We start from the raw sequence: 15,045 nt of genomic DNA on the forward strand, positions 1-15,045 counted from the left end.
AATGATAAAAAAGAATAATAAAGTTAAAAAATGAAAACGAAAACATGATTATATTTTAAAAGCCTATTAACAATGTTTTTGAAATGAATTGAGTAGCGTAATTGATGCGTTCTATAAATTTGTTTTGTACCATAACCCCCTTACTCTTCACTAATGGTCTAGTCCATCGAAAAGTCCGCCATTTTGTTTGCTGAACAAAGTGGGGTGGGAGGCGGTCGTTTCTTCAGCCCTTCTTTTTGACGGAGGATTTCACCCCGTACAACTTGTTCTGTCCACACAGCACCACCAAAATATCTTCTCCTACGTTGCGACGATTTTCTTCGACCAAAAATGTCGTCAGCGTCGAGGAATTTAGGATATTTGTGTGTCTTTTTTTACGGTGAGTACTGTGCGTTTTGCCCTTTGCAGCTTGGGGGGAGGAACCTATATATCCCACTAGGATAGCGGGGTATTTGCAATGCATCTGTTTACTCAGTTTGCTTACTGGGCGTTTCTCGTGTCAGAATCTTGACTTCTTGAGGAATTTATGTGAATTCTAGAAGTTTTAGAAGCACATGATGATGTGAATTTTGCACACACTGTCTTTGTTCTTTGATCTGAAAGGCACCTTGGTCAAAACTACACCGCTCGTTTGAAAATTAGGTCAGATCGTTTGCTTGGTAGCTAACAGATTCCGTGCTTTGTCCTGGCACCACATGTGATGAAACAAACAAGGAATATATTTCACTGAAGAACCCTAATTGAATTGCCAAGAAACATTATGATTTGAGGTCGTTTCAAGTATGTATATGACTATGGAAGTTTTAGACTGAAACACATGTATTGAATTCAATCAAATTCAATTCAGTGTTGCAAGTTGGAGCAAATCATTTGCTAGTGTTTAATTTCTGCATATGTTGAGTTCAATAGTTTTTTTTAATAATTTTACCATACCAAGGTTTACTTGCTCAATATTTTGTGGTTGAGTTGTACCATAAATAATACAACATGATATGAGTATATTTTTTGTAGGATTTATGTAGGAAGTCATTTACAAATGTACTTTTTTTTTAAAACCTCAACCCTCAAAGCTTTCCAAGCATCGAAAGATCAGTATACAATTGAACCAATTATTCATGCCTTTTAACAGCTTATATAAAAGACAGAGGTAATTATCACCAAATCCTAACCCATTAGTTTAGCACATTTCTCAGTAGGTGTGATCAACATTGGAAAAACAATAGCTGTTTTGTATTGTCACATCTGTTGCAGTGATAGTCCCAGAGTTGCTCAATTTGGTTCCTTGAAAGATTGCAAAGAGGACAAGGATAATAGGATGTAATGAAATGGTTTGCAAAAGTGAATCCTATCAGAAGTGTCTGTTTTTCCAAAATGGATCATATTTTTATGTGTTGTCTTCCTCTGTACTCTATCTATGCTATGATTGTAGCATGCAGTTTTAATGCATTGAAGATTGGTCAAAATTTTGTTCACACATTTCCGTATTTGTTGCCCATTGTTAAAAACGGCTCCCTGAAGTCCAACTCCCTGAAATATAGTCATGCATATTAGGTTTTGTTTGTTAAGCCACTCCCAATGCAAATACAGTATGTTTGCTTATTGTAAAAACATATTTCTGATGCGTTGTACCTCAGTGAAAAGCAACAGCCACTAAAACAAAAAAGGCTAAAAAATGTCAGTGGAGATTTGTGTAAAAGCCCATGATGCATATTTACTTACGATGCATATTTACTTACAAACGAGTGACTGTTGACTGTGACAAATGAGATGCTTCTATAATTTTATGGAAATTCCTGTTTCATATTCTTCAGGTGTTACAGTTGTATTAGCAGCTCCACAAGAGACAGGTGAGGACAGTTTATTATATTCTAATGTTTTTGTATGATGGGAAAAGATACATGTACTTGTAGTAACACTAACACACTTGTTGTTGCTGTGGATAGTAAATTTGACACAAAGCATGAAACTGTAAAGTTGATCTCTGTTGGTAAATAACATTATGAAATTCAGAACGAAGCCTAAACTTTACCTAACCAACACTTGAAATAAATTGAGACCTTTGACTTACTCTGTCAGCCTTGTTCACGGAATTTTGACACATCTTTTGTTATTTTGAGGGGAAGCCCACAGTTTAAAAACTTAAATGCTTTTTGCGCCATGTACTCTACCCAAGAAAAGCTTGTATGTTGTGTTGTACAGAACGAGCCAAATATTGAATGCAATGAATTACTCAAGCAACTGGATATGATTGTAGAAACAGTCCGACATTTCAGGTAGAATCCTCTACCTTTCGTCAGTGACTGATTAATGTTCAATGTTGGTTTTGGAGATGTTTTCTGATGGAAATTACTGGTAGAGACATGTTGTAGAATTTAAACCAGCTTATCTAAAAGCAGAAGAAAACAATGTCTGGGGGATTAGACAAGCCATGACTGTGTTTCATCTAGTTCCTTGCGAGCAAAATTAGACCAATTAATGTCTTATCCGAGGCCTTTCCTACTTAGGAATAAACAAACACACAGTGAAAACAACAGGCTTTGAGCTGTTTACTCTAGACGTCTATCCTACCGCCAGACTAGATGTTTGTAAGGGCGAGAGACAAAGGATTTTGTCACGGCCCCCCAGAATGTACCAAGCGCTTAGCACGTAAAGCTGGAGCGGCGCCCGGACCAATCAGAACGTGCGGCGACTCCGTTGTAAAAGCCCTCGCCGATCCTATTCACTTATTTATGCTTGAAACCTGAAACGGCATGACTGAGCACTCTATTCAGGAAGGTGTTTACCCACATCTTAACCAGGGCCGAGACAGCGTTCTCCTTACCTAAGGACCCATTGTGGTAAACCAGGTGAAAATACCCTGACCAAGTCTGAATAAAGAAATTTAGGGTCTGCTGTTTTTAATCTTCCTTGATGGGTCGATTTATCCTCTGTCTTGAAAACATTAAAAACTGAGGTTGATAAAACTTTTATGCTTCTTGACAATGGTACCGAGATGGAAATACATGTGCAGTTTGTTTTCATAGTCAGCGTTAGCATATGCCCCCCCACAATTTTTGCTCCAACATTTGACATGGTGTAAGCAGCAGTGCCAGATTGGTGTGTTATCCCTGTTGAGCCCCTGAGTTGCATTTGTATGTAGAGTTTATCTAGTGGTGGGTAACACCGTATCGCGTTACGTTTGCAGGGCAAGGAAGGTCATGGTAAAGCAAAGACAGGAAGGAGTGTTTGGCCTCCTAATCAAGCACACAGCATTTAAGAAACTATAAACAGAAGAAGATGCAGCGTTCCAAGGGCAAAAGATACTCTTAAGATTTCTTTGGTACTCAAGTGTTATAAGTCATTTACGAAGTACAAAGGATCAGTATACCAAATGTGTTTTTCACACTTACAGATTCATTGAAAGGTTGGAAATGAGGATCTATTAGCTCATATATTGTCTGATGTTCAAATTCAGGCTACCTTGGAAATGTTGCCTTTGTTCTATTGTTAAGACCTGACTTTGACCCTGAAAAAAATGTAGCAATTCGGTTTGAGCCATGATAGGCTGAAGAATGGAAAAACTATTTGTAACCAGTATTTTCACAACAGTCTAATTTAAATGTTGTTGGCATTTGTAATACTGCCTGAAAACACTTGTGATTTAAGTGTCTTCACTTTTTTAATTGTTATGTTATTTCTAAACATGAACAAACCTTGGTGTCAAGCAAATTTGTGTTTTAACGCTGTATAACTAGAAGAAAATGCTCAGCTGTGTAATACCTGTATTGGCCGATGACAGGGCAGAAAATTGAGTGTGAATACTAATGATTCAGGTACCAGTGCTTAAGATTAGAAGTGCAGTTTTGATGTGAAGAGATCACTTGACATGTGTTTCAGGTGGTTTGGATTTCCCTGCCTTGTTGTTTAGCTCTCAGTGGCATTTCACTAGCAGAGCAGGATACAAAACTAGATCCTGTTGCATGGGGGGCCAATTCAAAGTTCCTGTATTTCCCTTGTAAAAATCTGTCCATCTCCTTTAAATCAAGTCAGTTCTTTGATTTGACCTTTTGGTTTGGTTGTACAGGGCTCGAAATAGTTTTTCTGCAAACCTGCACTGGTGCAGGTGGCATTGAAAATTACCTGCACCAGACAAATTTTATCTGCACCACTCTGAATTTAGGAAACATGGATGATACTAAAATCATTCAGGAACCATCATTTTATACTAAATATTAATAATAGTTGGTAACAGTCAGTGCAGCTTATAACAATCCACATGCACCTACACCACAGGATATTTATGTATAAAACCCAATACATGGACCAGTGCAGGTTAGGTGCAGGTAGACACCAGAAATACCGGTGCACCACTCTGAATTTAGGAAGTATGGATCATACTAAATTTGTTCATAAACCATTGTTATTTTTTTCTTTCATACTACATAGGTGGTAACAGTCAATCACTCAATGCAGCTGAAAACAATCCATATACACTTATACATCATAGGACATTTATGTATAAAACCCAGTACATGGACCAGTGCAGGTTAGGTGCAGGTAGACACCAGAAATACTTGCACAGCTTCAATTTTACCTGCACTAACCTGCATATGCAGGTGGTATTTCGAGCCCTGCAAGTGAAAAGTTGATTTGGGTAAAAGAATCTTTAATGTACTTACCTGATATGACAAGTTAATTTTAGTAATTTAGAAAACTTATCCAACGCTGAAAATGTATACATCCTGAGACTCTTGTACGAGATAATATTCATCATAATGATGTTCGTCTTTCAGATGCGAATACAGCCCATCATGCTGAAGATCCGGCTCATCAGAACAAGGTGAAGTTGGCGGACGGTTACCACCCCGGCACATCCTTCGGATATATCCAGCTTGGTCAGCCAGGGTTTGGCAAGGAGGAGGCAACAGCCAGTTTGTTACAGGGAGATTCTCCCAGTAAGTATACTGTATAGAGCTGTAAGGCCACACCAATTTTATTTGTTGCTTCTCGGATTCGCCTGTCCATTTTTCTTACATTTCCCCCCAAAAAACTAAGTCCTGAGAAAAATATTACCATTCACAGCCTCCTCACCTCACCGGTCCCATAGCCTCACCGGCCGTATACACATACACATATAACTTTAGTCTAAAAACGATGCCTTTTATTCAGAACATTAGTAACAAATCAGAGGGGACTCCTTGTATAAAAAGTGCAACTAAACTGCTCAGACTGTTTTTGTGTTGTTTATTGCCATATATCTTCACCTCAGACCTTTTGAATTATTTATTTTTATGAATTTTGTTTAGTAACCTGTCCAACTTTTCTGAAAATACTGAAAAAGTGACATTTGAGTTTTGGGCAAGTGAAAAATTGGATTGGGCAAGTAAATATTTTATGTGCTTGGCCGATAGGACAAGTGAATTTCAGAAAACGACTAACCCTGCTGGCACTGACATTTAGCATATTCCTTGCTTTTTCCAAAGATACCTGTCCAGAAGGATGGCACTTCCACGCTCGAGTAGGCAGCTGTTACAAGGCCTTCCAAACCAAGATGACCTACAGCCAAGCCCAGGAGACCTGCCAGCGTTTGGGCAGTTACCTAGCAACCATCTCCAGCGACAGTGAGCTGAGGTTCATCATCGAGCACAAGTGGGAGGACTCGGCGGTGCAGTCGCTGATACTGGACGGGATCTACCAGAAGTTCTGGATGGGGTACCACTACGTCACACAGAACAACGTTTCTTTCTGGAGAGTCACCAACAACCAAGCAGGTTAGTTAGCGGTGCTTTCATGAAATGATACATGTGCATGAGTGTTTGCCATGCAGTCGGTAGGTTTTGAGTTCAATCTTTGTCTGAGTCATACCAAAGACTTTTTAAAAAATGGTACATGCTGCTAGAATGGGTACCATCTGGGTAGTCGTTTGCTCCTATGACCTGCACATTCAAACTGTTTGGTGGTGATGTCACCCATACCTTAATTCGCTGATGTGCAGGGACCAATCAGCGCCCTCGTCCAAAATTTGGACGATTCCAGACGTTAACATGGTCAAAGATCCCAGACAGAACAGCAGAGAAGCAACTGTAGTCTGTATAATGAATGTCGGAGCTAGAACCGACTGTATATAGTGTATAGTAAACAGCGAAGCGAACTACTTTCCGGATAGTACCCAGGCTAACATGCTGCTGTTTTCTCTTCTTAGCACTCAGCATTGGGGCATGAGTATAGTAGTTCAACACCAGTAGACTAGCTCCCTGCTGTAGTGATTTTTTTTTACAAAGTTGTGTGGCCCAGGGCTAGTGAAACAGATATGAATCTGCCTGAACGGATTCTTTGACAAGAATAAAATTCAGATTGACCAGGGATGCTCACATGTGGTCAGCTTTCAGTTTTGACCCATCTGAAAAGACAGGATAAATGCCATCTCTTTCCGATAAGTTTGGTCTGTAACGTCCTTGATGTATGGCTATCCTCTAACACCTGATCCCCCATTTAACGTCCTATCCAAGGGACTTCGCTTAAGCTAAGGGCACAACCCGCCGTATGTGCAATTTGTCTGTATGTCTTTTCTTGAGGCCATGCCCGCCACATATTTCTGAAAATGTTCAGTCTGTACAGGGCAGGCGTGTCACCCGTAATAGCACGAACGGGGGGCGAATTCGCAGCCCGATGGCACACAAAGTTTTGCCTGCAGGTAAAGTTCTACGGCGTGTCTGCATGCTCCAAAATCCATTGGATCCCCTACGATTTCATACGGATCCCAAAAGATTGCCCACGTTTTGGCACATAGACAGCACATATTTGCACGTATGGTGGTTTGTGCCCTAAGCTTATCCGAAGCTATTTTCTGAGTGAGCTATCGTTCAGGTATATTTCTTATTGACTACATGTTTCTTCCCATTTTTCAGAAGCCAACAGTGACTTCAACTTCATCCAGAGCTTCAACCCAGTGCTGATGACTAACCAGCACGGGGACATGCTGTGTGGACAGCTGCAGTACCTCAGGAACGAGCTGTTTGGTGACCCCCTCCTGTGGAGCTGGTACGCCATCAACTGTGAAAACAAGTCAGCCTTTCTGTGTAAAAAAGGTGAGTATGGCTCAAAGAAAAAGTCTTGATCTTTACTGCTAGTAGTATTAATTGAATGCCAATTACCTTTGAAACTGTAATTTACAAGTTTTCCTGTATATGTGGTGACATAAGAGTTGAGCTTTCAAATTAAAGCAAGATCAATTTCCTTTGTTCTCAGACTGTTTAAGGTCATTGTATAGCAAGTGGACATCATAAAAATAGAGGTCAGGGAGGAAGAGTTCTGGTATATGACTGTATTCATGGCATAAAACTTAGTGGTCCTAGGTATAGACCTGGTCTTGATCAGGTTTTTCCAGATAAATTTGTTTAAAAACAATCTGAGAACCAACAAATCGAATTGCTGTGGCCTAAGTGCACAAATATTGCTTATCGATTTGTGTAGATGGAGATTTTGAAGCTCATTGCTTGTGTTTTTTCTCTGATGATTTTGTCAAAATTCAAACAAAGCACATTTTAAAGAAAAATTACAGCATCTGCATAGTCTAGTAGATGTTGGTTTGTTACAGGGGAACTACATTAACAGTATCATCGGCAAATGGTCAGCTAGAATGAAATATAGCATGCTTATGTGAGGTTTTTGTTACTGCCCGATCTTGCAGATCTTGCCAAGATGAAGTGCATCAATAGCAAAGGAGAGAAGGTAGCGGATGGACAGGTGTTCACGCCCCAGGGCCACGACGCCTGCATGACGTGCACCTGTCACATGGGTGAGGCACAGATGTGCATCACGGCGCAGTGCGACCGGCCCAAGAAATGCACCAGCTACCAGATGTCCCCTGACAAGTGCTGTGAGTTCACCTGTTTGGATCCCAACGAGAACAACAACAGCAATAATTGTAAGTAGCACAGTAGCATATAAGGCAACAAGTTTCCTTACTGTTTCAGTAGCAGGCAGGCTTTTAGCCAGGCATGCGTCAACGCGTCCAGAAAACGCCCTTTTCTTAGAATAACAAGAAATTTGACGCTCTGGATGCTCTTGCACTGGGGAGTAAATCCTCTCACAAGCATGAAATTCTGATTGACCAGGGATGCCAAAAGGTCATCTGTGGTCACAGTCTTCTACTGTGGCCTCTGTAACTGTGTTTTTGCCTTTTAGGATACCTTAGAATGCACTACTTTTAATTTAAAATCATCAAAAACTCTGCACCATGGAAGGTGGATGCCCCCGGACCCCCCTACAATAGTCACTTGCCGCGACTCACCAATAAATTTGGACTCCCCTTAATAAAATCCTAGCTAAAAGCCTGGTAGCAGGGTTTATTTTTACAGGGAGGGGTTGTCAAGAAGACCTTTCCCCTTTAACTTCTAGGATGAATTTACAGGAAAATTGTATTTGTATGTGTATATGTTTTATATTCTTTTTCTTGGATGTCACGAAAAAGGTTCGAAATACCACCTGCATATGCAGGTTAGTGCAAGTAAAATTGGAGCTGTGCAGGTATTTCTGGTGTCAACCTGCACCTAACCTGCACTGGTCCCTGTACTAGGTTTTATACATAGTCCTATGATGTTGGTATATGTGGATTGTTATCAGCTGCACTGACTGTTACCACCTATTAAGTATAAAAGAAAAAATAGCAATGGTTCCTCAACAGTTTTAGTATGATCCATACTTCCTAATTTCAGAGTGGTGCAGGTAAAAGTTGTCTGGTGCAGGTAATTTTCAGTGCTACCTGCACCTTGACGAAATCTTCAGAGTGTACTGGCGATTCTATATGAATGTGTTGTGACACCTCTGAATTTGACTACCATCACAGGTGAACTTACATTCATGAGATGCTTCTTTGTTGTTTTTTCAGACAATGGTTCGGAGCTGAGCATGACCCACGGGATGCGGCTGGTGGTCAGCTGTCTCTCGTCCTTCCTAATCCTGTCCCTGCTCCTCTTCATGGTGTACCGACTCCGCCAGCGCAGACTGGAGGCCATCTATGGCGGAAATCACTGTGAGTGGCAAGGCTGTTGTTGTCGTTCACCTGGTAGTGCTTAGTGGTACATGGGTCAACAAGTTTCTTTGCTGTTGCTGTAGCAGGGCAAATTTTTAGAGGGAGGGGTTAAGACACCTCCTTTGACCACAGGACCACCCCTTTACATCCCTATCACAAGATGGGTACATACATGATGGGTGGGCCCCAAACAAGATGCCATCCCCTGGATTTGTACTTGGGTGTTCCAGTTACAAACTAATTGGACTGAGGAACTCAACTATGTTGATACTAGTACCAGTGGAGCTACATCCCTTAGTGTCAGGATTTTCACCTAGACAATTTTGGATGTCACAATCCGAGTGTGAAAGACAAAGTCACTGTAGGGATCCTACATAATATAAGAGTAGAGGGTCATCATTTGTTTTGTACAACCATTTGACATTTAGTATTGCTTTTTTTTCAGACCGGAGGAACAGAGGGTCTCGCCACGTACGCAGAACGAGAACCAACATCATCCCAGCCCACCTCTTCCGCCCTCCCCCACTCTCACCTTCAGGTGATCTGCATGTTACTCTTCCTCCCTACGACGATCCACCCCCACCATACAGTGCTATCAAGCCAGGCCCGCCCGTCACCCCTGGGGACAAACCCCCACCCCCGTACGACATGGCCATCATGTTCGACTCGGAGTACGCTGGGCCGCCTCCGAGGAACACCCCGGACAACCCCATGGGAGAAATCCAGAGCCCGCAGAGCGATACCAGCCCGCAGGCCGACAGCGAGACCCAGCAGCTCGTCAGACAGCAGGAGCGCGAGTCTCGGAGATCCGCCAGCCACCACGACATCGCGTCTCAGCGGTCCAGTCGGTGTAGCTCGCACAGAAATTCCGCAACCTCGCAGACATCCGCGGGAGAAGATAGTGCAAACAGAGCAACGAGATCGGCGAGTCGGCGATCTTCTCCGAGACACTCTGCTGCAAGTAACAGGAGTTCTCAAACGAGCACTGAGGGTGCACTGCCAACAGACAATACCACAGAATCCACATTTGTCTAAAGGCATCATCTATGTTCTCTGTTTGCAGACCAGGTTGTTACTATACCATCGTACCTTCCTCTTCAAGCTCTGTTATACCCCCCTCACATGTAGTGAAAATCGATCGAACGACGAGTCTGCGAGCTCTAAATTACGAGGAGGCATGACCATCATGCCGACGAAGAAATGGCAGAGTTCCCCCCTTCCCGTCAGGGTCATGCCTCCTCGTAATTTAGAGATCGCAGACTCGCCGTCCGATCGATTTTCACTACATGTGAGGGGGGTACTACCAGCCTTGTTACTTATTTCGCTGTTGGCTTGCCTTTTCTACGTTGTATCGTGAGAGGAAACTGTCAGATTGTAAATCTTTACTACCTTACTTTCATTTGCTTACTGTCCTCGTAGTTTGATCTTTCTGTGAATATGAGTTATCATGGACTATAATATACCACTAGTGTCATTTTTAAAATTGTGTCATGACCACGAAGCTCAGGAAATTTTGCAGCTATTGTTTAGGTAAGTAGCAAGCAATAGAAAAATGTTTTTTTACCACTCTATAGTTTTGTAGGAATACCAACTCACTGCCACTAAATGGTAACTACCAGAACTGTAGTGTTGTTGATAATGTATAGTTGTAACCAGCCAAGCAAAGATACTTACAAGTTATCTGTCTTCAATATAGAACAAGAAAATGTAACGATCGCACATGTAAATATCAACTATGCTAGAATTGTAAATAAGGAAGTAAAACAAGAACTTGATTAGGTACATAGTATTTCTTGTTTGTGTACCTAGTATTCTATTTCTTGTAATACTTGTGTCAAACATTAAGTAAATTGACTTGCAAAAATTGTCAGCTACCGTAAGATAATAAAACCTTATTAACCATAAGCTGCTTTGTAAATGTTAATAGCAAATGGTAATATCAAGTTAATGATTATACATGTATAAAAATACAAATCAGACTCATTCAGACAGTAGCAAGGTACTTAGTAGGTAGTAATGGAATACATGTACTGTACTTTTTAAAGTCAAACATAAACCTAGGTAATGTGATAATGTATGTTTAAGTAATAACAGGACTTCATATGCTGATTTTGTTTGCTTTCAAAAATATGTTTGGCAATCTTGTGCATAAAAGCAGACAGTCATGACAAACTGTTTAGGAGTTGACGTTAAAGTTGAACTGAGTGTTACTTAGATCAAGGATAGTATACTTCTTTAGCACCAAAAGTAAGCTGTTCTGAACAGTCGCATTACCTCCATATCATTAGTATTCGTCGTTGAATTCATCTGTGGATTTTTCGACAGATGAGCAGGCAAACAGGCCCTTGCCGGTGGGTTTGGCAACCTGTTTGCCTGACCTGCACATGACTTTTTAAGGTGAAGGAGGGATGTGCAAATCCTTCTCCACTCAATGGTCTAGTGATGCTGAAAGTCCCACAGGTGCAGGAACTGCCACATGTAAGATGGCCCAAGCAGATGCAGCTTTGTTGTTTGGAGTTTCCGTCTCCTAGGAGGACTTTGTCCCAAGGATACAATTGTACAAGGGGTTCCCCGGACCCCTGACTTGTGTAAATCATGTGTTAAACAGTAGGTGATTACCATACCTAATATAGTGTACAGTCAACAGTGTTTGAAATGTACTATAATAAAGCTACTTGACAAAATAGTTACCGGTACAGCAACAATTCGTCCCTACAGATAGGTACAATATCACAGATTGTTACAGTTGAGAAAAAAAATCTGACAAATTATTTACATCCAGTTCTCAGTTTTTCATGAATACCACATACAGTCACATTTTGGTGTGCTTTTCAGATGATTTGCTGGTACCTACCCTTTATCTAAGAAGGAGCAGCTCTGAAGTATGAAAGAAGTTTTTGGTTGCAAACCTGCTACAGTTACTGTGTTTACTGTTATTTCTGGTATACTGGTATCCAGCAATGCACATTCAGAAAGTCTAATGCACCCATTGTAAATATTGTACAGCTGCTACACATTGTATGTAGGAAAAACAAATAAATTACAAAATGTACTACAATGTCGGTTGTGTTGTGTCTGAATGTATGCCTCCCTTTTTATAACGTTGAAGGTTCTCATATATTGACAGCGCTAAAAACAGGAAAAGTGTGAATGCAAGGATGAAATTGTGTACCAAAATGTAAGAACTCCAGTTAAGTTTAGTGTTAAAACTGCATAGATCCATCGTGAAAGAATCTAAAAGCGTACCTAAAACAACACCAAAAGTCACTTAATTCTAAGACATCAGTAAGCAACCATTTGAAAATGTAGCTTTGGTTCCAATAAGAATGAGTATGCATGTTTACAATAGTAATGTCCAAGGTACTGAATCGCCATCAGGTGTTTTCTTTTTAAACCTCTGGTTGTAGTATAGCCAATATGTACCCATTTGAGTAATGAGGCCGTTTTTTTGCCTTTGGTCGATCCGTCTATTCGGACAAATTAATAATTTAGGTAAATTTAAAGATAGAGAGAATGAGGATGATTCAAGCTTGTGGGAGCAGCAGTCGGGGATATCCCCCGGGATTGGAGTGACGTCATTCATCCAGCTGTGGAACCCGTGGAATAGTCCATCATTCGAAGCCGGGGTAACTAAGAAAACAGCCAAACTAATATCTCTAATTTCATATCATGATTAAGATTCTGAGTACTTATATTTCAGCTATTGGGGGAATATAATAGAAGTAAGCTGAAAAAAATTTTGATGCTTAAGGGAAGTTTTGAAAGGTTGTTATAAGCAAAGATTTTACCAAAGTCCTCCCGCTGTCAGAATAGAAGCGTCCAAAGGAGTCAACATGGCGGCGGGCGACTCGAATGAAGAAAACTCTCGAGGAAAAATGAAAATTGACGGCTGAGAGTTGGTTATCTAGAGTGACATCTTGCAGAGGTATTTCTCATCAAGGTTATCACAGAATATGAGTGACTGGTGTCGGTAAGAACGTCTGTAGGAGACGGGGATGCGAGGACTTGGAGGTGGGAGGGGGGCGGTTGCCTTTCCGCAGTCCTTTTCTATTTTCCTACGCCTGGACTTGTCCCGAGATGTTGTCACATGTACACTGGGCAAATTTTGGGCAATATTTGGTCTAAACTGTGTACCATATAACTGGCCGTGTGAAACTGTAATAGTGTTACATAGCCAGTCTTCTTAATCTTATACACATTCAGACCAGTGCCACCAGATGGACGACTGAACTGAACTGAGACCAGCTTCCTATCAATTGGCCTTGTCCAAATCCCACCCAGTGTCAAATACCAAGGAATTTAAATTAGGCCATGTTGATTCGATTCTATAGATGACATCCTCTGAGCACCCCAAGGCTGAATTCAAGTGTGCAACAAAAATAAACGTTGGACCAAAAGAAAGTTATTTTCATGATTATGAAATCTAGTTGGTCAGGAATGTTGGACAGATGATTAGTGTTACACACAAAATATAGTCATGTTATTGTATAACAGACAGTAGTTAGTTAATAGGATTTTTTCATCAATCAGTGACTGTATTAAAGGTAAGTACACGTACCTCCAAATTTTCGATGGCTATCAGTCCATCTTGATCACGGAGTGACCTAGTTCTCGCGAGATTTGGGAGAACTAGGTCAAGACTTGCGTGGATCTTCCGCCCCTCACCCCGCCTCCTTGCGGAGTAGAGGTAAGTAGGACTTGGGCAGCTCCCAGCCATCATTGCTGTCAGCCATCATAAGACAGTAGTTAATTTTTGTTCTTTCATGCCTTCTTCCTTGTCTTGTATTTGACTTGTGCATTTCCAATATTTTTTTTGCAATGCACATGGCATATATTTGCACATTTTGCAGTAGCAGGAGCCTAATCCAACAGTCGCTCTGTGGCTAATTTTGCAGTTGCTTTTTCAACTTACAGTTTGGTAGAAAACTTTTTTGGAAGCGGACGGAAATTCATGCACCCACGGATGTCATCCATATATCAAATCAACATTACCTTATGCGATGTACTGAGTTGAAATGGTTTGATCTTATCACAAACTGACTGATGGTATAAAGGCAAACACAACTGTACTTTCAGTTCAACTTTGATGGGTATATTTTTCACACATACAGATCAGTGCTTCCATCACGAGTGTCTTCCATACCAGAGAACAAGATGCTATTCGAGGACCCAGACTTCCCAGCGAGTGACTCAGCACTGTATTACAAAGGCAGCTCGGAGAATGTTGGACAGATAGTCTGGAAAAGACCACAGGTTTTCAACAGTTGATAATTCTAGGGTAGATGTGTTGATGTTTTTTTTTAAATTCTCCTGTTGATTCAAAAGATGAGCAGGCAGACAGGCATTTTGCCGGTGGGTTCAGCAACCTGTTTGCCTGACCTGCACATGACTTTTTATGGTGAAAGGGGGGTGTGCAATTCCTTCTCCACCCTATTGTCCACTGGTGCACTAAGTCCTACAGGGGCAACTGTATGCAACGTGTAAGACGGCCCCAGCAGATGCAGGTTTGATGTTTTGAGTTTCCGTCTCCTAGGAGGACTTCGGACCAAGGATGCAAGGTGTTGATGTACACGACAGGCAATCTTACTCAAATGTACAGTTGGTCTTGTTCCTCGGGTTATACGAAATACCGTACACTGTGTTGTATACTATATTTATCACCTTATTTGCAGAGTTAATGTGCTAAAACTAAACAAGACAAACGAGAAACAAGGAGATCTTCGAATCAAACTCTAGTTTGGTGGTGTTAATACAATATTCTTCAAACAGTGACGTTTTTTTAAAGGCTTAGTTTAATAGAGACATACCTCCAAAGTTTCAATGTCTTGTAGCACATGTCGTTCACAGTACGACTACATGTCTGAACCTAGTCTCATGCACGAGACTCTCTCGCAAGACTAGGTCACTCCATGAACAAGATGTGCTGCAAGATATCGAAAATGTCTCTATGCCTTTAAAAAAAGTCACTGAATGAAGAATATTGTATTAACTGTACTCATGTGTGCTGGGTTGGACAAAAAAATTCACTTGTC

At 41.1% G+C, this 15,045-nt stretch overlaps 2 protein-coding genes across 2 annotated transcripts in view; both read left to right on the plus strand.

Annotated features, from left to right (window-relative positions):
- Positions 1-160: 160 nt before the first annotated feature.
- Positions 161-12,071, plus strand: LOC118425826 (integral membrane protein DGCR2/IDD-like). The gene is made up of 8 exons (XM_035834928.1): positions 161-379; positions 1,812-1,847; positions 4,773-4,934; positions 5,463-5,750; positions 6,888-7,067; positions 7,670-7,906; positions 8,870-9,013; positions 9,459-12,071. Exons 1-8 carry the CDS (start codon positions 331-333, stop codon positions 10,046-10,048), a joined length of 1,686 nt encoding a protein of 561 aa, XP_035690821.1. The 5' UTR covers positions 161-330; the 3' UTR covers positions 10,049-12,071.
- A 745-nt stretch (positions 12,072-12,816) lies between these two features.
- Positions 12,817-15,045, plus strand: part of LOC118425649 (calpain-10-like) — a 110,925-nt gene continuing 108,696 nt past the window's right edge. The window contains exons 1-2 of the mRNA XM_035834626.1: positions 12,817-12,938; positions 14,125-14,266. Coding sequence (XP_035690519.1) covers positions 14,168-14,266 — 99 coding nt within the window. The 5' untranslated portion in view covers positions 12,817-12,938; positions 14,125-14,167. The remainder of the gene's footprint in view (positions 12,939-14,124; positions 14,267-15,045) is intronic.

This window comes from Branchiostoma floridae, chromosome 11 (assembly GCF_000003815.2).
Source record: "Branchiostoma floridae strain S238N-H82 chromosome 11, Bfl_VNyyK, whole genome shotgun sequence".
Lineage (NCBI taxonomy): Eukaryota > Metazoa > Chordata > Leptocardii > Amphioxiformes > Branchiostomatidae > Branchiostoma > Branchiostoma floridae.